Source organism: Carcharhinus amblyrhynchos, chromosome 10 (genome assembly GCF_965287045.1).
Source record: "Carcharhinus amblyrhynchos chromosome 10, sCarAmb.v2.hapA, whole genome shotgun sequence".
Lineage (NCBI taxonomy): Eukaryota > Metazoa > Chordata > Chondrichthyes > Carcharhiniformes > Carcharhinidae > Carcharhinus > Carcharhinus amblyrhynchos.
The window spans coordinates 47,613,714-47,641,293 of NC_137333.1; the positions used below are offsets into that span (position 1 = coordinate 47,613,714).

Consider the following 27,580-nt stretch of genomic DNA (forward strand, 5'->3'; position numbering starts at 1 on the left):
TGTATTTTTTTAGTCATCCTTTAATGGTTTCTAAAATTTTCCCAATCTCCTCTCCTAACACTAACCTTTGCAATGTTATATATTTTGGGAGCGATTCTCCCTAAAAAATTCTAAGTGCTGAAATCGCATATAAACTGGAATAAATCCCATTGGTTTTCTTCAGTGGGAGTTTCAAAATGAATCTTCCACACTCTGTTCACTGCAGAGTGCCTCAGCTTGAACCACGCTGAAATTCAGGTGATGGGGCCTATTCATGCTGAAGGGGCTGGCAGCACAGCGCTGAGTGGGCAACAGCATATGTGCCAAACTGTTAGTGCTGAGATCAGTGCATGCGCAATGGCCCCGCACTGCCAACCTCCCAATTGCTGGCCAGCTCAATCGCTGGCCAGCCCCATCATGGCTCTCCGACCCCTCCACGGCTTGATCACTGGCCCCCCCCCGTACATATCCAGGCTAGCCTCGACCTCCCCCAGTTGCCCCCAGCCCACCTTGAAGTTTCCCTCATTGCAGCCCTGACCTCTCAATCCCCTCCCCTGCTGGCAGCCCTGAACTCCCCAGCAGGCTTGCCCCCAGTGCCCTTCCCCTACCTCCCCATGCCCAGCCCTGATTGCTGCCTCCCTCCCTCTATCACTCAACCTGAGTTCAGAGTGGCAGTGGGACTCCCCACACCCACTGATATCGCCCCAGAGGCCCCATTCCCATCAGGCCCTGGACCCATTAGGCCTGTCTCCTTGGCATTGCCCAATCTCTTGTGGGCAGTGCCAAGGTGCCCCCTGGGCATTAGTATTTGCCTCCTGGACAGTACTAGGGGGCCAAGGCTGAGACTGCCAAGGTGGCAAGCAGGGCACTATAGCAAACCCTGCTGGAGTGAACTACTCTGACGGGGGCGGGGAGACACTAGAGGGCCTGGAGATTTCAGTCCCGGGTCCACAAATGATATTAAAAATAGATTAAAATTACAACTTAAATAAATTATGCAACTTGGCGCTCATTACTGGTGCATGGCTGATGACACCAGAAATTTGGCTGCCAAGACTCGTGGAGGCCATGGCACCCAGCAGGGAGCCCGCAAAATGGTCTCCATTTGAGTCTCCCTCCTTTTTGTTCAATTTGGTATCAATCTTAACTTCCTAAATTAACCACAGATGGTACATCCTTTTTGTAGAGTCTTTCTTTCTCAATGGTATATAACATGCTGGGAGTTATGAAATACCTTCTTCAATGTTTTCCATGACTTCTCTACAGTCTTACGTTTTAAACCAAGTTCCCAGTTCACAGTATCCAACACTGTCTTCATACATTTGTAATTGCCTCATATTATGATCATCTTGCAGAGAAGATCCTTTATTATAGAATAATTAATTAATTCCATCTCATTACACATTAGCAGATCTATATGTTTTGTTACAGGTTAGTTCCAGGAAGTATTATTCTGAGAAAATGTTCCAAATATGCCCTTTGAACTCATTCTCAAGGCTACCTTTGTCAATCTGATTCATTAAATCTTTATGAAGATTAAAATCACCCATGCTTAATCCAGTACTTTTCTTATAACTCTCCGTTATTTCTTCGTTTATTCTCTGTCCCTCTGCGCAACTATTATTAGAAGGCTTAAAATCTACTCCTACCTGTAACTTATGTTCTTGCTGTTTTTAACTCCACCCAATTGATTCTACATCTTGATCTTTGGAGCTAAAACAATATCTCACTACACTACTGATCTCATCGTTTATTAACAGAGAGCCATCCCATCCCTTTTCATTTTTCCCTATCCTTCTTAAATGTCGAATACCCTTGAATATTCAGTTCTGAGATATGATCATGTTGCAACTATGCCTCTGTAATGATTATCATATCATATCCATTTATATCTATATGTGTCATACTCTGGCTATCATCCTCCAAATTGCTACACTGCATATTGCTTTGTGCTTCCTCATTAACTTTTAACTGTCATCTCAGGAACCCTTCTCCCACTATTTAGTTTAAAGCTCTTGTTACGTGATTTGCCTTAATAAGGATTTTTTTTTTGCCTCCTTTCAATGATTAAATTCTTTCTTTGGGCTCTTCTGCCAGCTCCTCCAGCCAATGGCCTTAATCAAAAGTACCAGAGCATTTATGCAACTACCTGATTGGCATTTATGTCCTTCACAAGATACACTAATGAATGTTTTTTCAATTCTTTCCTTTCTAAATGTTACTGTTATTTACAATTTCCCCATGGGTGGTGATTCTACATAACATTCAAGCTGTGCTAAGAAATAGGGTACTCGGAAGAGCTGATTTTGTGTTTAACTGAGTGGTTAACGTGGACTGAATTGGAGGACATATATTCCATCACAGAAGTCCATAAACAAGACAAACATATTTTTCCCATATCCTCTCAGGTTCATGAAATACATTGATTAAATTTTTCTATGAATGACAAACGCTCTTCCACACTTAAGGTAAAAACAATGTGAAAATGTTTCTGCATTTCTCAAATAAGACCACCAATAAGGAATTACTCTTATAACTAGGTAAATTTCTGCAACAGTAAGCATTATAAAATGCTATAAAGTAATTTCACTGATGAACAGAGAACACGTCAACCTTAATGTCAGAAAGAAAATTGAGTTCTCAAAGACTTAGCACTCCATAATAACTGCAGCAAAACCATAGAAACTTTAAAAACATAGAAACATTACCTATCTTCGTGCTCCTTCATGTCTGCTACAGCCTGTTGTGTATGACGAAGAGCTGCCTCATATTTTTCCTGGCTCGTCTTGGAAGACATTTCCAGCTCTGCTCTTAGTTTGGTCAAGTTCTTCTGTAATTGTTTGTTATCATGCCCCAGTTTATTGATAGAGGCCACGTAAGCATTCTGTAACTCCTTCACTTGATTATCTTCTATCTGCAAAGAGAGAAATAAATGCATTGAAATGCTATCAGTCTCCAGAAAGAATGCTCAGTCAATAATGGGCAAAAAGTACTTTATTGATCTTTCACTATAAAGTTCTAAATGGCAATTTTTCATAAAACACGTGAAGGAGGTAACTACATTTATGTCAGCCAGATCACTAAAACAAACAATAAGCTAGTGCATTCAAAAAATCAATGACTTAAACTTAGACAGTGGAAAAGTTATGAACAATGCAAGCTATAAAACAACACAAGGCAAAGAGCATGGACTAGAAACACAGAGTCATTGAGCACTTCAAATTAGCAGTCTATTGAGTCAATCTATTTAAGCAATTTCAGAGATACAGGATTAGGCTTTGCTTTACTCTCCTCACCCCAACCAAGTGATTTTTCACCAGGTCAGAGAGAGATAGGGAGAGCTGGAATGCTACATATGGACACGCTGCCACACACACACCTCTTTGCAATTTTCCAGGATTGGACTCCATCTGGGCAACGGATGCATATGCACATATGGGAAGGTGTATGTTTATTCTATGCAAATGTATTTAAGTTTATGTATTTGAGTCACAAGTAGGCTTACATTAACATTGCAATGAAGTTACTGTGAAAATCCCCTATTCGCCACACTCTGGTGCCTGTTCGGGTACACAGAGGGAAAATTTAGCATGGCCAATGCACCTAACCAGCACGTCTTTCAGAACGTGGGAAGAAACTGGAGCACCCAGAGGAACCCATACAGACATGGGGGAACATTCTGACTCCACATAGACAGTGATCCAAGCCAGGAATCAAATCTGGGTCCCTGACACTATGAGGCAGCCATGCTAACCACTGAAGGCAAAATGCCCCAACAAATGTGGTAAACATGACTTCAACTGCTATCACTAGGGATATGAAATTTGTATCTGTAGCATTTCCAAGAGACAGTTACAAAAGATGCCGGTCCCAGCATGACCGGCATCTTTTGTAACTGCATGTTGCTCTGCCAGCACTTCCTGTTCAGCCTTCATCTTACAAAGGGCATTTAAGGAATCATCAGAAGCGGATGGTTTCATCTTATCATGCCACCGTACAATTCAGATAGCTGATCTGATACTTCTCTTCTAAATTTCAACCAAGAAAGCCTGTTTAACGGTTATGAATGGGAAAAGGTGGTGGGATAACTATCCCCCTTTCTCACCTCTTGGCTGACTTCAAAAGCATATATTTTTGAGAAGGAGTCTTTCAAACTTTTGAATGTTGAGATTTTAACAAATTGACTTCATTTGTGGGAGGTTATATTCAAACGAAAGGATAAACATTTACTTGCCCAACATCCTAAATCATAGAATCCCTACAGTATAGAAGGATCCAATTCCACCTTCTCAAGTACCCCATTGTTTCTAACTGCTCTGTTTACAAAGACTCTAAGCCTGATTGACAGCTGTAGTTTCTTCAAAGGGAAAAGGTGGTCTGCAAAAGAGAAAATTAAACCACTTGGGCTGGAAATGGGATTGGTGCCAGCCAAAGCAGGCCAGAAGCAGAAATGATGGAATCAGGATGCAGAAGTGGGCAGGTTAGAAGGCCAGCCTCTGGTCATTAGGATATAAGGTTAGGCACCCTAGTTAAATTCCAAAGCACATCTGTGTCAATGGAGTCTCTAGAGCATAACACATAAAAGCTGTTTGAAGCAGTGGGACAGATGTTTCAACAGATGGAAGAGGTGATGGAACTATAAATCAAAGAAAAGATGAAATGACAAATTAAATTTTAAGTAATTGATACATTGAAATCTTGAAATCTCAATCTTGTTGCATTCAGAATACTTTAACCACTGGATAAAATACTCTAATACATACGAACACTTTCACAATACTGATCAATTTAATGGTCATTTACCTTTTATGAACAAATCCCTATCATTAATCACTGTATTGAAAGCATATTTAACTAATCATGTACCATTATATTCTCTCAATCTCTTCGTACTCGATGGTATATAGGTGAGACTTTCACCTGTTTTTGTAGCCAATTGTTCCTGGAACAGGTTTCTAGTTTGTAGACAAGGCCTTATAGCTTTAGGGATACTACACTACATCAAGTTCAGCGACACTCACAATCACAGACAAACTAAGGGATAATTGAACGTGGCCAATCTACTTAACCTGCATGTAAAAATTAAAGTCAAAGTGAAGTAAAAGTGATTTTTTTTTACTCACAAGTAAGGCTTACATTAAGACTACAATGAAGTTATTGCGACATTCCCCTAGTTGCCACAGTCCAGCGCCTGTTGGGGTTAATGCACCTAACTAGCTCATATTTCAGACTGGGAGAGGAAAACAGAGCGCCCGGAGGAAACCCACACAGACACGGGGAGAACATGCAAACTCCACATAGACAGTGACCCAAGCCAGGAATCAAACCCAGGTCCCTGGCATTGTGAGGCAGCAGTGCTAACCATTGTGCCACCGTGCCGTCCCATGTCTTTGGATTGTGGGAGGAAACTGAAGCATCCAGCAAAAACCCATGCAGACACAAGGAGAACATGCAAATTCCACACAGACAGACACCCAAATGGATTTGAACCAGGTGCTTGGCGCTGTGAAGTTCACCACCATTACATGATGACATGTGAAATTGTCAATAACTTTTGACTAGGCTTCCACCATGGTTCATTACTTCTCTGAGGTGCCGTGAAGCATGTCTGCTAACATTAAATCTGATCTGCAACAAGGAAGGGGACTACCCATCACCTTTTTTACTTCTGAAATTGCAAAGTTGCCTCTGCGGGCATAATACCAAGGCTGGAAAAATTGGAATTGTTTCCTTTTGACTATCATAAACATTACCTGTAAATGCTGAGGTATGGTATTCTGCACTCCTGCGGGAACAGCAGGTTAACTTTGATCTTGGCAAGATATCCCAAGTTTGAAATACATCAAATACTAGACTTAATGGTTCACATGTTAATAAAGGCAATCTTTTGACTCATTAAAGCTGTGTGTTGGTTACTTATCCAGTTGATTCTGATAGTTCTGACCCTTCAGTATGTTCCTCTATACTGTTGAGAACACAACTGCTAGTAAATGCCATGCTGTTCAAATTCCAGGAAGAAACTTGAAATAGTTGCCTTAACATTTGTGCTTGCAATTTGTATAACATAAGGAGAGGTTGTGAATCAAAAATGATGTCCCCCAACTACTTGTGATACTTTTACAGGAAAGTAAAGCTTCATTAAAAAATAGGAAAATGATAAAGTAAAACAATTATACTTAAAATAAGGCAATGACCTCACACAGTACCAATATTTTAAGCAGGCCCAAATAACGATAATTTAACTAACTTTGGATTTAACCTTCCCCAATCTAATGAGCATTTCATTTCTTTTGGGGCTGTTTCTGAAGTTAACCTGCAGTTGACTTTTCACATCTGGCTTCGTTCATAGTGCTTGCTGGGAGTTAACCAACTATTCCTGCCGTTGGCTGAGATATAAAGCAGCTACCTTCGTAAGTTTCAATATCCTGTTAACTATGTTCTTTGCCTGTGATCTCTCCAATTTTTTTCGAATTAATCTCTCCCAAATTAATTAACTTCATCTCTTTACTTTAACTTTTAGAATAAAAGAAAAGTAAACTCGTTTTATTCATACCTTACTTATGCCACCTTTCTTTCACACTTTGTATATCTTAGCCTTTGAAACACACCACCCACTTAGACCTATTCCAGTTTGGTCATCATCCCCACTAAATTGGTTTAGGTAAACATCTGTTTGAAGTCTTGTTGGACTCATTAACACATGAAATTCACAGTTTAAATTCCAACTGTGTCCTGCCTTAATTACCATTCACACAGTCAACCAGTTTACAAAATACAATCGGAATATTACCAATGGAAAATAATATAACTCATTGGATTTTCCTGACAGAGTTTCTTGGCAATATCCAAAGGGCAAGATCTTCCAGTGTTCACGTTGGTGAGATTTTCTGGTTTGGCCGACGGCGCATCCCCACTGCCGGCTTCCTGGCAGCATGGATTGAAGGTGAAATCCTATTGACAGTGGCAAGACTAGGCAATCTCACTGCCAGCAAATGATAAACTGCCTCCTGCTGCTGAGAAACATGCTATAGGGAGTTCAGAGAATCTCACCCATAGTGTTGGCAAACAATTCCACAGTTTCACTGTTGTTGGCCTGAGAAAGCAGTCTGGTCTTCCCCAACAGAGTTATTCTGTTCAGGTGATAGCAGTTTCTGGACTGGATAGGGGAGGAGGAGAGGACAGAGTACAGGGTGGGTAAGATGCAAACAGGGAGATTTTCTACTACTCTATTCTACATTGAGGACTTCGCTGCTCCTGGCTTCCTGCAGCTGAGATGCGTGGAGCATTTAGCTGCAATTTGGGGTTGCAATGCACTACCTCTTCATGGTTTCCAGTGGTTTGTCACTTTGGTCACTTCTTTTGCTGGTTTCAAATCTCTTGCCCTTTCTCATCCAAAGAGGAGTGTTTCTGTAGTCTGTTTCAGATGAGAATAACTCTTTCTGTGGGTATGGGAAGTAGCTTCATCATTTTTGGGGGTTTTCTCCTTTGTGGCTTTCCATGTAGCTACTTGTTGTCACCTGATTGCCCTTTAACTGACCCCTCATTATTGATTCTGTTTGCTGAGGAGAAGGTTCAGAGGGCAGCATTACTAACGGGCAATTTCACATCCTTTTCATTCTCCTTGTCCCATGCTGTGTCCTTGCTTTTCTCTCTAGGGCCTTTGACAGGGGAGAGATACTGGTCTTCTTTACAGCAACTGTGCTTGCTGTTCCTTCCTTAAGAGGCCAACCAATGCACCTGACATCTTGGTGTGCATGCCAATCAGCGTTCTCCTACATGTTGCCCCATTAAGATCCTTATCTGAGCCCTCTGCAACTGTATTCATCTACATTACCCTCCACAAAGTTGGCACACAAACCACCTGTGTACCTGGTAGGTGTAGGAAAATGCTTTGTTGAAGGGGCGACACGGGCTCGTTGGGCCAAAGGGCTTGTTTCTCATGCTGGGTTGTTCTTGTTCTTTTTTTGACCCAGTTGCAGCCATTCCTGCGTGGTGATTTACCACATGCAGCGCCAGTGCATGAACTGGTGGCTGTAAATGTCAGATCATTTAAGGGATGTCTTCATCAGCACTGAGCTCACTCTCCCTATTCTGTGTTGCAATGGCAGGAGGTAGCTCTTTGTTCTTTGAAAGCAGTAAATCAGAAAGAGGAATGTTAGCGTGAGCAATAAGAAATCCATTTTGACGATATATGGCTTTCTCATCGTGCAAGAAAGCAGGATGAGGGTGAGATTGCATCTGAGAAGGGGCATAGGTAGGAACATACTATTATACTGAAAGTTCTTATTCAGAGTCCAGATGTCACAGGCTCTTGTCGCTGCTTGTTCCAAATTGCAGAATGCTGTCTCCTCTGTAGGGATCAGGAGGTTTAAAGTTTATTTATTAATATCACAAGTAGCTTACATTAACACTGCAATTAAGTCATGGTGAAAATCCCCTAGTCGCCACACTCTGGCACCTGTTTGGGTACACTGAGGGAGAATTCAACATGGCCAATGCACCTAACCAGCATGTCTTTTGGACTGTGGGAGGAAACCGGAGCACCCAAAGGAAACACATGCAGACACGGGGAGAATGTGCAGACTCTGCACAGACTGTGACCCAAGTCAGGAATTGAACCCAGGTTCCTGGCGCTGTGAAGCAGCAGCGCTAATCCACTGTGCCACCATGCAGGAAACTTCATCACTGACTGGTTCTGCTCTGTCCCTTCTATTGTGTTATCTTGTCTGCAAGAGAGAGGAAAGAATGTAAGTAATGCAACTGCGTAGTTGACCAGATGAAGGTGAAGTCGAGAGATAGGTGTTAGGTTGACAGCATTATTAGGTGCATGTGGGTAAAGTGGAATATTTGGATGTTAATTACGAGTCCTGCAATCCTGTGGTTATTGATAACTGAGTAATGTGATTGTGGAGCACTGAGCAGTGTGATGTGTTGATGGAGTGATGGATAGAAGATGTCAAGATGCATTCACTCACTTGATCACCTTTGTAAGGTCATGAAGAACTTTGTGAGGCACTGCTATCAGATTCTTTCAGCCAGGTGTTGAGAATTTACCTCAGTGGCCACCTGCTCTTAATCCCCTCTGAAGCTGGTCCTTGAGGATCTTCTTGCACATCCCAGAACCATGGTTGTTCTCCTGTCCATCTATACTACCATCTTCAGCATATCAGTAGCTCTGGAATTCTTTCTCTCCCCTGGTGTTCCATTTTCTAAGGTTACAGTTGAAACAACGGTGCTTAGCAGTACAGATAATATACTGCATCTTTCCTATATGAAGGATAGACTAACTTTAAGAACAGAATGCTGGTTGAAGCACATGCTCTTTGCAAATGCTGCTTGGTTTCTTGTTGAATGCAGAGGCAGCTAGCAGACAATTGCCCCTACACTACAATCATATGAATGAGGAGACAACACAAATTTTATAAACTGTTTACCTCCATTGGAGCTGGCATAGGCAAATTGCAAATTGTAACCGAGACATCCAAAAACTTGTGTCAACTAATTTTTAGCACTAGATGGGAAAATGCTGGAAAATTTTGAAACCTTTTGGTTTCAGATTCCAGCATCTGCAGTAATTTGTTTTTATTTGACACTATATGCTTCATTTTCAGCTCAAGTGTCAGAATTCAATGGTTATTGGAAGGGGGCAAAAAAAAAATCAACCGCAGCCAAAGCATGGCAAGTATTTACGGAATGTTGCTTTGTTCAAGCCCTAAACAAACAGGAAAGCAGGGAAGATAGGGGATAAATACTTAAGCAAAAGAATATTGTGCACAGGCTGTTTGAATCCCAACCAATTATCAGGCCATCCCTCCCCATAACCTTGCCTAATCCTTCTACAAAGATTTTGCTTTGTTTTTGGTATGGTGCCCCAGAGGCTGGAGGTCAGCCTAAGTTAATAGGACATCTCAGTGGCAGGTTAAAGTTCTTTGGCCCACAACTCACTGAGAGGGAGAGGGTGGATCAAGAGAAGGGAGGGAAGGGTGTTGAAGCAGAGGGACATAATTTAACAAAGTTACAAATATTGATGAATGGGGCTACATTCCGTTTTTAGCCAATATAGTGTCAAAAGATAAAACAATAATAAGTAATAATAGAATGTGTTTATAAATGATAACTTAGAATTTACTAATTTAACCTGTACTATCATGATAAGTTAGAGTGTGCGCATGGTGCTTCATAACAAGGTGAATTGAAAAGTTGAATGCCAAATCAGTCATGTACTCCTATCTCAGCTCCTGTAGTCAGATCCCCATCAGCATTTATATTTGCTTATCTATCACTTTGGCTGAAAAGTGCTGCACAGAACCCAAAGAGGAGCAGCAGAAAATACATTATAAAAATGCAAAAATTGCTTTGATTTTATTCTCGTAGCCAAGCAGATTCTTGCTATTTGCTTTCTCTTTATATGAAAAAATTGTGCTCTACAATATTGACATTATATTTTTCACATTTCATTTATATTTACCATAGATCTTTTACCCTCCAGCGTTTGCAACATTTTCTTCAACTGTTTGTTCTCCACTTCAAGAGATCCAAGCTGGTCCATTGCCACCTGTAGATTAAGACAAAGCCACGAGTTGCACACAGCTTCATTTTGTAAGTACAACAATCTAATTTAAGAATTCTTAGAATTGTGCTTATTGAAATGAGCATTGGATAATTTTCATATTTCAGAGCACTTGTGTCAGCTTCAGCATTCCCAGAGAACGTGCAGTTGGAAAACTCCCTCATCATGCTTTTTCTCACTTCATACCCCCATATTAACAGTGGCACAGTGGCTAGCACTGCTGCTTCATAGTGTCAGGGACCTAGGTTTGATTCCGGCCTCGGGTGGAGTTTGTATGTTCTCTCCATGTCTGGTTTCCTACCACAGTCCAAAGATGTGTAGGTTAGGTTGATTGACCATGCTCAATTACCTCTTAGTGTCGGGGGATTAGTGGGCTAAATACCTGGGGTTGCAGGGATAGGGCCTGAGTGGAATTGTTGACGGTACAGACTCGATTGGCCAAATGGTCTCCTTCTGCACTGTAAAAATTCAATATTCTATGAATATAACATTCTCCAACATTAAAAGTAATGGATGTCTGCCAACTATTTGTTTAAAGCAACCAAACAAAAATAAGCAATAAATATTGTACTTTAAAGTTAATAAAACCTTCACATCAGCACCCAACATTCAACAGATGATGCAGATTCATATTAACATCTGTTTGCTGACAGATCTGCTATGGACGTCAGTTAAATTATTCTCTCTTATTCTTCAGCATCAATAATCTTTTCATTTAGAACACTACCAGCAACACATCTCATCACAGGAGGAAGAAATTTTAAACATTATTTTTCGGCAGCTGAGAGAGAGCAACTTTAAACTGAAAATAATCTCTATTACAGTAATATTTCCTTCTTGTCAGAGCATCACCTTTGTTTTAAGAACATAAGAACATAAGAAATAGGAGCATGAGTAGGCCATCTAGCCCCTCGAGCCTGCCCCGCCATTCAATAAGATCATGGCTGATCTGTCGTGGCTCAGTTCCACATTCCCACCCTCTCCCCATAACCCTTAATCCCCTTGCCTATCAAAAACCTATCAACCCGCGTCTTAAAAATATTGAGCGAGGCAGCCTCCACCACTTAAACGGGCAGAGAATTCCAGAGATTCACCACCCTTTGAGTGAAGAAGTTCCTCCTCAACTCCGTTCTAAACCGCCCCCCCCTTTATCCTGAGGCTGTGCCCTCTAGTCCTACTGTCCTTTCTGAGCGGGAAGAGCCTCTCCACCTCTATCCTATCCATCCCATTCAACATCTTATACGTCTCATACGTTCAACATCTTATACGTTTTGGAGATTGGACAGTCAAGAGAATTTTTTTTCCCGCTGTTCTACACTATCTGCTTCAAATTATATTAATCTTTAGTTTTCTTATCATTGTGACATTGCAAAAGGAAGAAAATAAGGGAAAAGTTTATAACAAAAGCAGCGATCAATGCAGATTATGCAAATTCCTGTCCTCAAAGATGGAGCAAAATATGTGTTAAGAAAATAATTTTGTTAGTGAAAAAGTTTGCAGGATTACAGGGAATGGGTGGGATGGCATGAGAGGAGCTGTGCTTCCAGGGAGTTGGTATAGATGTGACAAGCTAAATGGCCTCCTTCTGTGTCATATGATAATGTGAGAGCAACTCTTCTTCAAGCTGTGCTTATAAACTGTGGAGATGCATAATTTTGTACAATGTAGAAAACTCACCATTTCAATTAATACAACATATTTCAAAAGACATATTGGTTGCAAAAAATACACTGTTTCCCAAACAGTCCTCAGATACTTTAATGTCATACAAAAGAAAATCATCTTAAAGATTTAAAGATTAGTTGTTAGTTGTCCTTTTAGGTATTAGTTGTGAATGTAGTATCACACACCCAATATTCAGCCAATATTTGTTTTCTTTTTTCCAGCTCAGTTTTCAGTTGCTTTTCCAGATAAGCGATTTTCTCTGTGGCAGTTGCTATGGTGATTTCTTTCTGATCGAGCTCTGCAGTCAGGTTGGAGACCTCTGTTCTAATTCCCACCATCTCAGAGCTATGTGACTGCTCCTTCTGACACAAACAGTCCCTCAACTGCAATAAAAAAGCAAAAATAAATAAATATTTAAAATGTTTTGTGATTATGTGTTATGGTTATCTGATTTTCTAATTTATAGCCAAAGAAATCAAGTAGCTTTATTTTGTTGCTCTTCTGATAGAATTTAATGACATTAGAGATGATACAATTATTGGAATATGAAATTGTAATTAGAAGGTTCATTAGAGCATTGTCTTTTCCCAATTGAATCTTTGTTTAAACTCCTGGGACAGGAATAAAGATTTTATCTGTCCATTGCAGTAAAAAAGGCCCATGTGAAGTATATTGTAGCAACCGATCGATTTGTGATTCTATGCAAAAATTATACCATAACAGTGTAGAACATGCCCAATGGACCAGCCGGCCATTTCCTCTCTTTCTATGTTTGCCTTGTCTGCATTTTAAAGGTTAAAATGTGATTCAATTTGAGTCTTTAAATGGGATCAAACAATGTATTATCACAATCAGCAAAGCTGCAGAATAGGCAAATGAATGTTGAAAGCAATAATTTTTCTATTAAAACTATCATTTATTTCAGCAAGTCTCAAAGAATCTATTGGAGTTTTTTGAGAAGGTTACCAGGAAAGTGGATGAAGGGAAGGCAGTGGATGTTGTCTATATGGACTTCAGTAAGGCCTTTGACAAGGTCCTGCATGGGAGGTTAGTTAGGAGGGTTCAGTCGCTAGGTCTACATGGAGAGGTAGTAAATTGGATTAGACATTGGCTCAATGGCAGAAGCAAGTGAGTGGTGGTGGAGGATTGCTTCTCTGAGTGGAGGCCTGTGACTAGTGGTGTGCCACAGGGATCAGTGCTGGGTCCATTGTTGTTTGTCATCTATATCAGTGATCTGGATGAAAATGTGGTAAATTGGATCAGCAAATTTGGTGATGATACAAAGATTGGAGGTGTAGTGGACGGTGAGGAAGATTTTCAAAGTTTGCAGAGGGATTTGGACCAGCTAGAAAAATGGGCTGAAAAATGGCAGATGGAGTTTAATGCAGACAAGTGTGAGGTATTGCACTTTGAAAGGACAAACCAAGGTAGAACATACAAGGTAACTGGTAGGACACTGAAAAGTGCAGTTGAACAGAGGGATCTGGGAATACAAATACATAATTCCCTAAAAGTGGCGTCACCGGTAGATAAGTTTGCAAAGAGCGCTTTTAGTACATTGGCCTTTATAAATCAAAGTATTGAGTATAAGAGTTGGAATGTTATGGTGAGCTTGTATAAGACATTGGTGAGGCTGAATTTAGAGTATTGTGTGCAGTTTTGGTCACCTAATTACAGGAAGGATATTACTAAGGTTGAAAGCGTGCAGAGAAGGTTTACAAGGATGAGTTTCAGAGAAAGGTTGAATAGGTTAGGACTTCATTCCCTGGAGCGTAGAAGAATGAGGGAAGATTTGATAGAGGTGTATAAAATTATGATGGGTATAGCTACAGTGAATGCAAGCAGGCTTTTTCCACTGAGGCTAGGGGAGAAAAAAACTAGAGGACATGGGTTAAGGGTGAAGGGTGAGAAGTTTAAAAGGAATATTAGGGGGCAGCTTCTTCACACAGAGAGTGGTGGGAGTGTGGAATGAGCTGCCAGATGAAGTGGTAAATGCGGGTTCACTTTTAACATTTAAGAAAAACTTGGACAGGTACATGGATGAGAGGGGTGCGGAAGGATATGGTCCAGGTGCAGGTCAGTGGGACTAGGCAGAAAAATGGTTCAGCACAGGCAAGAAAGGCCAAAAGGCCTGTTTCTGTGGTGTAGTGTTCTATGGTTCTAATGTTGTCACATTTGGTTTACAGTTGTTGGATCATCCCAATTATTAATACATACCAACGCTGGAAAAAAATAATCACAGTAGGTGATTTTGCAGTTTCTGTTTTTGATTTATAAAGTCATCTTAAAAAAACTGAATGATCAAATATGTGAGATGAGTAGGGGTAGCATAAAATTGTAACAGTTTATGGCTGTGATAAGATAGAATGAGTAATGTAACATCTAATAATGTTCTAAACTTATTCTACAGCAGGCACTATGCTACAGACATACTTCATTGATTTCCTTGTTCTCTTCCATGTACTCATTCTGTAATATCTGTAACTCCTCTTCTTTTCTGTTGAGTTCATCACTCTGTTGCATGCAATATGCATGGGATAAATCAAGCCTGAGGAAAAACAATATAAATCTTCATCTCCATGTGGCTCTTCACATAAATGTATTTAGGCTCTCATAGTAAACATTCACTTAAGTAGGAACTGAATTTTCCTGGTCTTTGTGCTTTGGGGGTAGAGTATGTGACACTGCAACTTTAATAATTACCCCAAAAGTACCAATCTCTAAATATTTGAAGATAACATCAAGTTCCATATAAATACCGAGAAAATTTAGAGAATTTAAGAAAGGTAACAGGTCTAAATTAAATATCAAAATACTTCAGAAAACTCAATGGAGAGTGAGGTTTTACTGCTTCAGATTATATGCTATAACATTCTTAACCTGGACATTGCCTACTGCTATTTATATCTGCTTTCAAAGTTAAAAATGTATGCTCTATTTCAGTACACAACAACATTTTTGATTTTTAACCATAAATAAAATTTGAAATATGCTTTATGTTTTGTGATGCTATGCATGCATTTAAGGCCCATCTAATGAATCAAATTAATAACTTCATTAAATAAAGGCTTAATGACAGTCATAGACATTCCAAGGAATGATCCATGTGCTTGAATGGGTAGGCTTGCTGTGCACCCAATATTGGATTGGATCTCATTTTAATGAGACTAGTGAGCTATGAAAGCCTGCTAGATATTCCCAAGCGCTTGCTATAAGATGTTTGGTATTTATGCCACAGTGTCACTGGCAGCAGCTTCGGTAAGTTTTTACAGGAGAAGGGAAGATGATCAAAAGGGTGACCAAGAGGGAAAACGGTCAAGAAATAAAGCAAGTTTGGGGGCCACATTCAGGAAGGAAGATAATGGAGTGTGCTAGCAATGGTTTGTGGGACTGTTCTGGATCCATAAAAAGCTCTCTTTCATCTCTCAGCTGAAGTAAGCATCTTATTAACATTTTCCTTTTTGATGAAACCTGCAGAGATGCCTTAAGGACCATGGGTTGGACTACAAAATGACTTGATTTTCTTGAACAGTCAACCAGGTAACAACAGCATTCAAGGCAATCCAAATTTGAATATCCCAGTTTCAGCCACAGACCCTGGATTATTTTTCCAACTGTACCAAGATAGCAGTTGGTGTACTTCTGATTCACAATGAGCTTCGTGACCATCCTAAAAAAATCAGGGGCCATCAATTTCTCGGCCAATATTTTTTAACACTATCCCTAAACAATGTGCAATCTTAGTATATGTGTACCTTTTACAAGGAGTTTATATAGTAGAAAGAGCAAATAAAGAACATTGCATCATTGAGGTGTAGTTAGCATTTTTTGGAGTACTGCTTGACAAACTCATTGGATATTTCTTGACTTGATACCATTGGTGAGCTAATTTTGACAATAATTTAATATTAAACAGACTAGTCACTGGTCAGATTTTATTGAATATGTCTCCAGCTCATTAGTGTTTGGCAGAATGATGACAAAGACAAGATTATAGATTGTACACCTTTCAATTACAATGTTACTCCTTTTAGATTACCCTCCTTTGTTCCAATTCTTTGATACAGTTTTTGGAGTCATTTCTCATAATAAGTTTCACGTTAGTGTCTCAAATTGAAACTTGTGATGACTTTCTGAAACAAACACTATGCTGACATATAGCCTTCCTATCGTTCCCACCAACCACCAGCACTACCTCCATCCTCCCAACTCCCACACACTCAATTATGTGTACCTGAGTCTTGTATTAAAGCATCAATATGCTATGATTTATCTTCATGGATAGAAAATCATGGAGAAACACACTGCTTTCCTTACATGTTCTCTAGGCGTGAAAAGCTTTGTGCTGAGTATGAAAATTTACCCTTATATTAGATATTGTCAATCAAGGGTACAGAGGAGATTTACAAGGATGTTGCCTGGACTGGGAGGCATACCTTATGAAGTTAGGTTGAGGGAGCTGGGTCTCTTTTCCCTGGAGAGACGAAGGTTGAGAGGCGACCTGATAGAAGTTTATAAAATGTTGAGAGGAATAGATAGGGTGGATTCTCAGAGGCTATTTCCCCGGGTTGAAATGGTCGCTACGAGAGGACACAGATTTAAGGTGCGGGGAGGAAAGTACAGAAGTGATGTTAGGGGTAAGTTTTTCACTCAGAGGGTGGTGAGTGAATGGAATCGGCTGCCGTCAGTGGTGGTGGAGGCGAACTCGCTGGGGTCTTTTAAAAGACTTCTGGATGAGTATATGGGGTTTTACGGGATTGGGGGTTATAGATAGGTCTATAGATTGGTAGGTGTTGATGTGATCGGCGCAACTTGTGGGCCGAAGGGCCTGTTTGTGCTGTAGTGTTCTATGTTCTATGTTCTAAGCTCAACTGACTATTCCTCAATTAGAATTTAATCTCATACTGTTCAAAAATACAGCCTTTCGACTAACTGTACATTGTAGAGATATGCTCAGCTAAAGGCAACTTCAATTTATGATATCTGTGATAATTTGTCCATGCATGTGGAAATTTGTCATGCAATCACCCCATTCAGGATCAGTATTAGTGGAGTTATCCACTACTTGGTACTGCAAAAAAAAGGAAAAATAATTACTTGCTAGATGATAGAAAGTTATAAGCGAGTTGAAGACAGCAGGTCGATGGAACATTTGATTTGTAATCCACCAACTGAACCTATCTACCCTTAATTCCTGATGTATTACAACTCCACAATTAATAAACTAACAACACGCTAGGTAGTTTGTTATCAGTTTTGTACAAGCCTGGTTTGTTAATACACATATCGAAATTATGGCACCAGTAGGGACAACAATACTAATGTCAACCAGCTCCAATATTTAACAGTGATTAATGTGATTGTTTAGTCTACTTTTATGTTTTGAAAGTAAATGACAGTAAATTATGTAGGTTCAATTTGATCCATCAGTTTTCTCGCGGCAGATTTGGTTAAAAATATTTCTGACAAACAGCAACAAGATAAAATATGTTACCATAGCTCTTTCCATGAATTCCTTCCAAACTACTGCTGGAGATACTAGCAACATCAGTCAGTTTGTTATGTACACAGCTATCTGGCATGACACCAGTACCCTGTTTGCAAAACATCAACAGTTCATTACCTTCCCCGTTGACTCTGATAAGTAGGAAAAAAGTACAATGGAATTTTCCACATTGCTGAGTGAGGCAGTGGCAGGGAGTCACAGACTACATGTACAAAGCCCTGTGTGGTTCCCATCAGGTTCCAGCTTATTCTCAAATTTAAGCATTATTTAACATTGTGCACTGACTAACGCAGGTCGTGACAATTTCATATTGTGTCAGCCCTCAATAATCTCTCTGTTCCATCCAGATCATCAGATGACCGGCTGGCTGCTGGGGAGACCACACACATCTCAACTTCTGCTTTATTACCCAGGAACCGATGCATGGTTAATCTCTGAATGAGCCCGTCCTCCCAGCAACCTCAGCTTTCAAGAGATCGAGGTGCCCATTAAAAAATTTAAATAAAAATAAGACTCCCCACCCCTATAGACAATAAGACCTCTTTCCCAGGGAACAGAAACACAGAACACCCAGCCACTCTCCCAGGACATGGGAAACCCCTCCCCCATGGAATTCCATTTGCCATGTCCCTGTTTGTCACACAGGCAGGGTGGGGAGGGGGTGGGGGGGGGGGGGGGCGGAATGGGGGGTGACGGGATGGAGAAAATCCTAACATGGAATGATGGTACAACTGGGAAGTCCACTAATGATACTTAAATGTATGGTAATGGGGTTCCTGATCTTTCCTGGCAAGAACCTCACTATGTCATTGGTAGAAGGCAGTAACAATGGGAATGGGATTTCTGGTGGACGTAAAAATGTTTGAGCCTTTGGATGCTCTTCCCCCACTGGCTTTCCCACCCACTGGAAATGGGGCAAGGTATCATGGCCAAAGAGTCTTCAAACAGATATAGATAGGGTCATAGGATGGAATTTTCCTGTCCCACCCGCCATGGAAATTGTAGCAGGTGGGACATGGACCATGCAAAGGTCCATTGATCTCCGGTGGGAGTTTTGAACCTTGAGGCAAGTGTGGCCGGAAAATCCTGCCCATAATGTATTACAACACAAAAAGAGGCCTTTCAGCCCATCATGTCTGTGCCAGCCATCAAGCAATGGCAAAAATGTTTGGGAACAAGTCTGGAAGTCACTCTTGAGAATAGAGAGAGTGAGTAATTGAAGGGAAGGCATATTAGAATACCAATTGCCAGAAATGAGTCTTCTGGATGAACTGAGCTGGAAAGTCCATCTGAATTGGGACTGTAAGACTGCAGTGCCATTGACATCATGACTTTTTCCCACGAAAGAAAGCTCCATGGGATGAATGTCCCCATGCAGACGCTGAACGCTTGCACTACAGCCATAAAGCTCAGGGTGTAGCAGAGGTCCAGTGATGCAGATGCAGTAGACCTGCACTCTTTTCCTATCTTCCATTCAGGAAAGGTCATTTGAAGGGGAAGTCTTGGGAAGAAGAATTCTTGAGAAGCAAGAAGGTTCAACAATACAAAAATGGAAGCAGAGATTGTGACTTTTCATTTGCAAAATTCTCTGAGCTTCAAAGGACAACAAAAAAAGTTGTGGCAAACTTCTCCCTCATTGACTGTCCATTTACACCATTGCTAGGAACAGCAGAGAACAAACAACATTGCTCACTTGAGGGAAACAAAAATTCCTTTAAATTTAAAAGAAAACAATAGAGCTGGTAATCTCATTGACACCACTGGAGACATTCCAAAAGGGTCTGCTTTATATGCAGAAGGGATAAGACATCAACAGTTTACTTAAAGATAGCAGAAAGTATGATGCAAGCAAATGTTTGGAGCTGCAATAATCATACAAGGCAACGCATGCAGCAAGTGCAGTCTAAAGTATTGGTCACATAACCGTCTTGCATCTCGAGATATCTGCGAGGTGCGTCATCTAAAGGGAAACCGAACAAGATCATGTAGAATGCCTGACAGTGAGGAAGCTCATGAAGTGGAGATGCAGGGCTGGACTGGGGTAAACACATTAAGAAATCTCACAGCACCAGGTTAAAGTCCAACAGGTTTATTTGGTAGCAGAAACCACTAGCTTTCAGAGCGCTGCCCCTTTGTCAGGAGAGTGGGAGTTCTATTCACAAACAAAGCATATAAAGATACAAACACAATTTACAAAATAGTGATTGGAATGCGAGTCTTTACAGGTAATCAAGTCTTAAAGGTACATACAATGTGAGTGGAGAGAGCGTTAAGCATAGATTAAAGAGATATGTATTGTCTCCAGACAGGACAGTTAGTGAGATTTTGCAAGTCCGGGCAAGTTGTGGGGGTTACAGACAGTGTGACATGAACCCAAGATCCTAGTTGAGACTCAAGATCCTAGTTGAGACCGTCCTCATGTGTGCGGAGCGTGGCTATCATTCTCTGCTCAGCGACTCTGTGCTGTTGTGTGTCGTGAAGTCCACCTTGGAGAACGCTTACCCAAAGATCAGAGGCCGAATGCCTACTACTGCTGTAGTGTTCCCCAATAAGAAGAGAACACTCTTGATTGTCAGCGGTGTTCATTCATCCATTGTTGTAGTGTCTGCATGGTCTCCCCAATGTACCATGCCTCGGGACATCCTTTCCTGCAACGTATCAGGTAGACAACGTTGGCCAAGTTGCAAGAATATATACCGTGTATCTGGTGAATGGTGTTCTCACGTGAGATGATGGCATCTGTGTCGATGATCCAGCACGTCTTACAGAGGTTGCTGTGGCAGGGTTGTGTGGTGTCATGGCCACTGTTCTCCTGAAGGCTGGGTAGTTTGCTGCAGACAATGGTCTGTTTGACATTTTGAAGGCTCCGGAGAAGTTGTTGTAGCTTCTCTGCTCCTGGGAAGTATCTCCATTAAGGACACACGCATCTCCATTAAGGACGGTCACCTCAGCACCTCACTGCAAGCCCTCGGATAACTTCACAATGCTCCACTTCTCCAGTTTCCACCCTAAACATGTTAAAGAAACCATCCCCTATGGACAAGCCCTCCGTATACACAGGATCTGCGCAGATGAGGACGATTGCAACAGACACCTCCAGACGCTAAAAGATGCCCTCGTGAAAGCAGGATATGGTGCTTGACTCATTGATCGACTGTTCTGACGTACCACAGCGAAAAACTGCACTGACCTCCTCAGAAGACAAACACCGGACATGGTGGACACAGTACCCTTTGTCGTCCAGTACTTCCCCAGAGCAGAGAAGCTACGACATCTTCTCCGGAGCCTTCAACATGCCATGTCAACTCCCACTCACCCGACAAAGGGGCAGCGCTCTGAAAGCTAGTGGTTTTTGCTACCAAATAAACCTGTTGGACTTTAACCTGGTGTTGTGAGACTTCTTACAGTGAGGAACTGGCTCTGAGCCAGCATATGCTGGCTCTGCGCCCTGTATGCTGGCTCAGAGCCAGAGGTGCAAGCCAGTATGGACAAATTTTCCATGGCTTGTGACAACTTTGGACTCACCATCAACATTAAAAAGACCGAAGTCATGCATCAGCCTGCTCCTCATGCACTGTACACAGAACCCATAATCACAATCAAAGGGTAGAAACTACAGGCAGTGGACCAGTTCACTTATCTTGGCAGCACCCTCTCCCAAGCAGTGACTACTGATGCAGAAGTTAACTGCAGAATAGCAAAGGCAAGTTTTGCTTTTGGTAGACTATGCTCCACTGAATGGGAACGTCGAGGAATCAGCTCAGCAACAAAACTGAAGGACTACAGTGCCGTGGTACTCACTATCCTCCTGTATGCCTGTGAAATGTGGACTGTATCAAAGGCATGCAAGACAGCTCAATCATTTCCACATGACTTGTCTTTGCAGAATATTACGCCTCCGATGGCAAGACAAAGTACCAGACACTGAAGTTCTCTCTAGAGCAAGTCTACCATCAGTCCACACACTGCTGATGAGAGCGCAGACCCGGTGGGCAGGTCATGTCATCCGTATGTCAGACGAGCGCATACCCAAGCAGTTCCTTTTTGGGGAACTCTCTGCTGGAACACGCTCGCACGGAGGGCAGAAGAAACATTTCAAAGACACACTCAAGGCCTCCCTGCAGTCACCTGACATTGACACGACCACCTGGGAAACGCTGGCACAAAACTGCCCTACCTGGTGCTGCCTCATCCACAAAGGCTGTCAAGCTCATGAAGCAAGGTGTATTGCTGAAGCACAACTTAAGTGCGAGCTGCACAAGTCCAGAGCCACCAGCGCAACAACTACAGTGTCTACACAAGTCTGTACAATATGTGCCAGGATATTCCGTGCCCGTATTGGCCTGATCAATCATCTTCGGACACACTGCAACCAGCCTCAAAACGACTAATGGTGTCGAGGTCCTCATCGACGATAATGGACGAACAACAACAGTGAGGAAGACGTCAGAGACCACAGCACAGCGAAAAGCAGATGCTTCATAGTGGAAAGAATAAGAACAAGTTCACCAAACACCAGTTCAAAACAGGCATGTTCAAGAGGATGGCAGAGATCTGGATGGTGAAAAAGCCACTGAGAGAGACAAACATTGTGACAAGTGCCAACATTTTACCACTGCAGATACTCGATATGTTCCTAATGAAATGGGAGTCTATGATATAGCCAACAAGCTAGACTCACAGCATATAATGATTTGTCCCTCTATTGCATGAGAGTATTGACACTGAAGTGCAGATATGGAAGTTCTGCATGGCCTTCTACATTTTTGAACTAATGGACCATTAGTCACTGGACAACTAGCTTGCAATAAACTCTGGATCATGATAATTCATGAGACCAGTAAAGTACCAATGCTAGATGAATAAATGTAAGAAGCTTCAGGAAGAGATTTCTAGAGATCCTGTCCTCAGGGCATTATGGTAGATCTTCATCGGTGGATGGCCAAATACTATAGAAAAGATTATTTTCTTTTAGTTTTATTTATTAGTCACAAGTAAGACTCACATTAGCACTGCAATGAAGTTACTGTGAAATTCCCTTAGTTGGCACACTCCAGTGCCTATTTAGGTCAGTCCATCTAACCAGCATGTCCTTAGGATCATGAGAAGAAACTGGAGCACTCAGAGGAAACCCACAGGGAGAACATGCAAATTCCACACAATGACCCAATCCAGGAATCAAACCTGGGTCCCTGGCACTGTGAGGCAGCAGTGCTAACCAATGTGCTACCGTGCCGCCCCCAAAGATCTCAGAATTTTTCACTATACTGTGATGAAGTTGGCATTTCAAGTGGAGTCAAAGGCAGAAAAATGCTGATCCCAGAAGTGCTTCATCAAGATAGCCTTAGCCAGTTACATCAAGCTCAAATGTGCATCGAAAGAACAAGATGACTTGCTTGTGAGACAGTTTATTGGCCAGGGATCAACAATGACAGGACAAGCTGAGCATGTGCAATTCATATCAGGACAAAACCAGTCAACAAAAAAATCACTCCATCCTCATGATGCTCCATCACATCCATGGTCAATAATAGCTACCGACTTGTTTATCATCAAGGTGATGACTTGTTGGTACCAACTACTTCTCCAAATTTCCTATCATTCAGCAACTGAGAGATACATTACATACATCAGAGGCAAAGAAGATGAGTACAATTTTCAGTCCCTTTAGTTCCCCAGAGTGGATAGACAACAGTTCACAATATAGTGGTAAACCCTTGCAAGAAATGTGCAAAATGGGCTGCGAACTGACTTGTTATCCCTGAATTATCCGAGATCAATTTGGCTGCAGAAAGGATACGACTAAATTCAATGAATCTTAAATGCAAGGAGGCCAATCAAGACAATCAACCCATTCAAATAGCAATGTTACACTTACAAACAACACAACTAGATACGGGATTACTATCCCCAACAGAGATTATGTTCAGAAGCCAAAATCAAGACAACTCTTTAGAGTCATCATCTGGTCAGATCATTGTCAATCCAAGAAAAACTGTCAGTCCAAGAAAAAGTATTATAAAGGTAAGAGAAAATGCGAATCACACCTGACTAATGTGTGGGTGTTGCCTCAATGCACTTAAGGCAGAAGGTCAAAATGATCCACCCACAAAAGATGACATAGTTCCCTGTGGAGGTGTCAAAGATTTGTAATGAGCCATAGCTATAAAAGATGATCATTACAAATGGATTGGTATTGAGGAGGAATAGATGTCAGTTGAGAGAGATATCCAACAGCTTCATATCTTACACTCCGGTAGTGTTCAGAACGAGTGCATATTCAAATTCTGAATCAAGTTAAGAGAGATGACATGTACAACACTCAAGTGCAAGATAATCAAGAGGACGAGGCTATACATATGAGTCAAGGGAAAAGAATTGACAATTTCATACCTCAGCAAAGTTTCATTGTTATGCGATCAGGTTGACTCTGTAGACACCTAGACATTTCAGAGAGACTTAAACAATTTAAATAAGAGTTAATGCATGTGTAAATAGTGTTCACAATGATCCTATCACATTATGTATTTCACTTATAATTTATATAATTAATTTGATACAAGGAAAAGGGAATGTTGTGATATTGCTTTGTAGTGCTTGTAGCTCCATATACTGATGAACATATTGCTAAATATATAAATTGATTGGTATATACCTATGGCATATGTCATTATAGGTAGTGATGCAAGTCAACATGTGACATAGTATGCAGCAGTATTGATCAGCATGCATGTGAAGATCTCCCCTGGAATTCTGTCATTCTTCAAGAAGAAAACCCTTTGAGCCTGATTTTACGAACAAGTTGTGCCTGTTTTCAGGTCCAAAAATTTGGTAAAGTTCAGCGTGAGACGAGTAGCATGATCTGTGACTGCCTCCGCAACTGTTCCCCCTTTACCAAGCACCCAAAATGGCCATGATTGGCACCGCGCCCGAAATGCATGCATTTAAATTGACTTAATGGCCTGGACACCAAAACTTACCAGCATTTCCCCCTTTACCATCACATTCGCCTCTCTACGTTAAAACATGGTCCGCAAAAATCTGTTTCAGGCACTTCAGCTTCTGAGGAGGTAAGTTCAGATCTTCCAGTGGCTCTCTAACTCAGATCGGTGATGGGGCAGGGGACAAAGACGGGTCAGATTGTTCTGTGGTGTGGAGGGGGAGAGAGATGGACCAGATGGATGTCTGGAGCGGGGGAGGAGGAGGGTCAGATCGTTCTCTGGTGGGAGGATTGGAGGAGGAGGGAGATGGGTCAGATCGTTCTCTGGTGGTGGTGGTGGTGGTGGGGGTGGGGGGGCAGGTGGGGAGGAGGCGGGCCAGATGGATCTCTGTTGCGTGGGAGGAGGAGAGTCAGATCATCCTGATGGGGGAGAGAGGAGGAGGGGGGTGTCTGCTGCCACTCTGCGGGTGGGAAGTGTGGTAGGGGGCCACGATCAGTCTGGGTAGCGGGAATGATGGGTGGATAAGGTGCACATTTATGTTATGGGGTTGGGCAATGTCTGTGGGGGTCACCCAACTGTAGTGATACTAAATTCCAATCGTCTACGTTCTTACTAGAAAAATTGCTGCATAATCACAATCTGTCTTCGTACAGTCTTGAGAATCTGTGGCTCTCCGGTGCCCAGTTTTGTTGTCTGGCTATTAAGCTGAATGAATATTGGGTTAAAATAACTGTTATCCACTTCACTAACCAGTTATTATTTTGAACCAATTTTAATAATGTTTAAGAGTGTTCACCAGTATGGTATATGCCAATTAATGTTCCTAGCTCAGTGAGAAATATGCCTTTGAGGAAAGGCACCTATCATTGATTCACAGACATACCACATTTTTACATCAGAGATCAGGTCGAAAGCATGAATTAACATTAGTTCATTGTTAATGATGACATTTGCAGTTCACTTCTCTCAGTTCTGGAATTATTCCTGTTAAAATATCTGTGCCTCCTCCGGTATTTTAACATATTATTTAGATGTATATATAATTTTTTACATTGACTTTAAACAGGAAGTGCAGTGTTGTCTCACCAATCATTTTTGCATTTCAATTAAAGTTCTTTATTTTGTTCAATCCCATTTTGCTAAAAATGAACCCAAAATTTCATTTGGATATTTTTAGTCTTGATAAGCTATGTTGCTATTTTAAGCGATTAATGAATCTATTCCCTGATCACAGCCCTCATCCCCCTCTCCACCCAAAGAACACCAATCCCATTCAGATGCTAATACGCTAATACTCCAAGAAATAATTTGGAAACCTTTTGTCCTGGCCAACGTGAAGCACCTGATTCTTAGCCATTGAAGCTAATGTAATTGAAATGTCCACTGTGCACATTTATTAATTATTATTAATGCATTTCGGAGTTTTATTGCACTCGTCCTCTGTATTGGTTGTTCTCCCCCATCTGGATTTGTTTGTACTTAATGAAATTCCCTGTCTGCTTCCTGATTCCATTTTTTAATGTAAATGTTGAAAGGAAGTTATCACAACTTTATTCCTCCTGGAACATTAATTCCTACAGCCACCAATCTGAGTATTACCATTTAAACCCTCATCATAGTTTTGTGTTTTTTTGTATGCTAGCTTTCTATTTTATTGCTTTTTCCATTTGCTCTGCAAATAGTTATTTAACAAAAGCCTTGAACACAAAATAACTTTTCATCGATTTTACAAATCTGATCTACAAATCCTGTTAGTCTTTTTTAAATACTCAGTAAAGTTGCTCATGTATGAACATTTTTTAAAATGTGTGCTGACTACTCTTACTCTGCCCCTCCTCCCTACTAGGAGGAGGGAGGAGGGGCAGATCATTCTCTGGTGGGAAGGAGGAGGGAGACAGGCCAGATGGATCTCTGGTGGGGAGGGGGGCAGGAGGGTCAGATCACTCTCTGGTGGGGGGGAGGGGATGTCCATTGCCACTTTGCGTCCAATTGGTAGGAGGCAAGTGTGGCAGGGGGCTGTGATCGGTCTGGGTAGTATGGTGGGGGTGGCGGGTGTGATTGGAAATGGTGGACATTTATGTTGTGGGGATGGGCCAATGTATGTGGGGGCCATTGCTCCCAGGCCACTTTATGCGGCCTGGAGCGATGTGGCAGAGGAGCGTTTTTTTTCCCTCTGCATGTGCAGTTGAAGGCTCTGATCAGAGCAGCAGTGTTTCAGGCGTGTTAAGTCCCACCCAAAAGCTTCTGCAGCGTGATTCAGAATCACTGATTTTTTTCAGGCTGAGTGAGTATGGGAGCGCCTGAGAACAGGTTTGCAAGTTGGATCTGGATCACTCCCAGATTCAGCACTTACAGACAAAATGGTAAAATTGGGCCCTCTGTTTAGAAAGCAACCATTGTCATTGTGTTTGATACTTTTGTGTTAAGAGCCAATAACACAGCAGGAACTGTTTTGCTGTTCTTTCACTGTGACTGGATTAAAATCCTGGGACATACCCCCTAACAGCACTCTGGATGTACCTACACTAGAGGGATTGCTGTGCTCAAGGCAGCGGCTCATGACCTTCTCAAGGGTAATCAGTGTTCAGAGGGACACAAAATAAGCTGCTATTAAATGTTTCATTCTGTCCAGAATTTTATTTTGAATTAGTTCAATCACAATATTTTACCTACTCTGCATTTAACCTCATGATCTCTGACTGCATCATTGCTTCATTTTTACTGCTTTCCTGAAGATGTTTCAAAGAGCTTTTATATTCCATTTCAAGGTTGATTAGCTCACCAGTTACCAAAATGGGTGAACTTTGTTCCAATAGCCTACAGAAAAATACGTAAAAATCAGTAAATTATAAAGAAAAATCTTGCGTTTATACAGTGCCTTGTACAATTTATTTCAAAATGTTTTATAGATGATGCAGT

The 27,580-nt window shown here is 41.4% G+C and overlaps 1 protein-coding gene across 1 annotated transcript in view; it reads right to left on the reverse strand.

Annotated features, from left to right (window-relative positions):
- Positions 1-27,580, reverse strand: part of LOC145349369 (deuterosome assembly protein 1-like) — a 131,538-nt gene that overhangs the window by 34,424 nt on the left and 69,534 nt on the right. Inside the window, exons 9-12 of the mRNA XM_080197885.1 lie at positions 14,648-14,762; positions 12,400-12,597; positions 10,448-10,534; positions 2,688-2,893 (exon numbers count right to left, since the gene is read on the reverse strand). Of these exons, the coding sequence (XP_080054011.1) occupies positions 2,688-2,893; positions 10,448-10,534; positions 12,400-12,597; positions 14,648-14,762 (606 nt within the window). The remainder of the gene's footprint in view (positions 1-2,687; positions 2,894-10,447; positions 10,535-12,399; positions 12,598-14,647; positions 14,763-27,580) is intronic.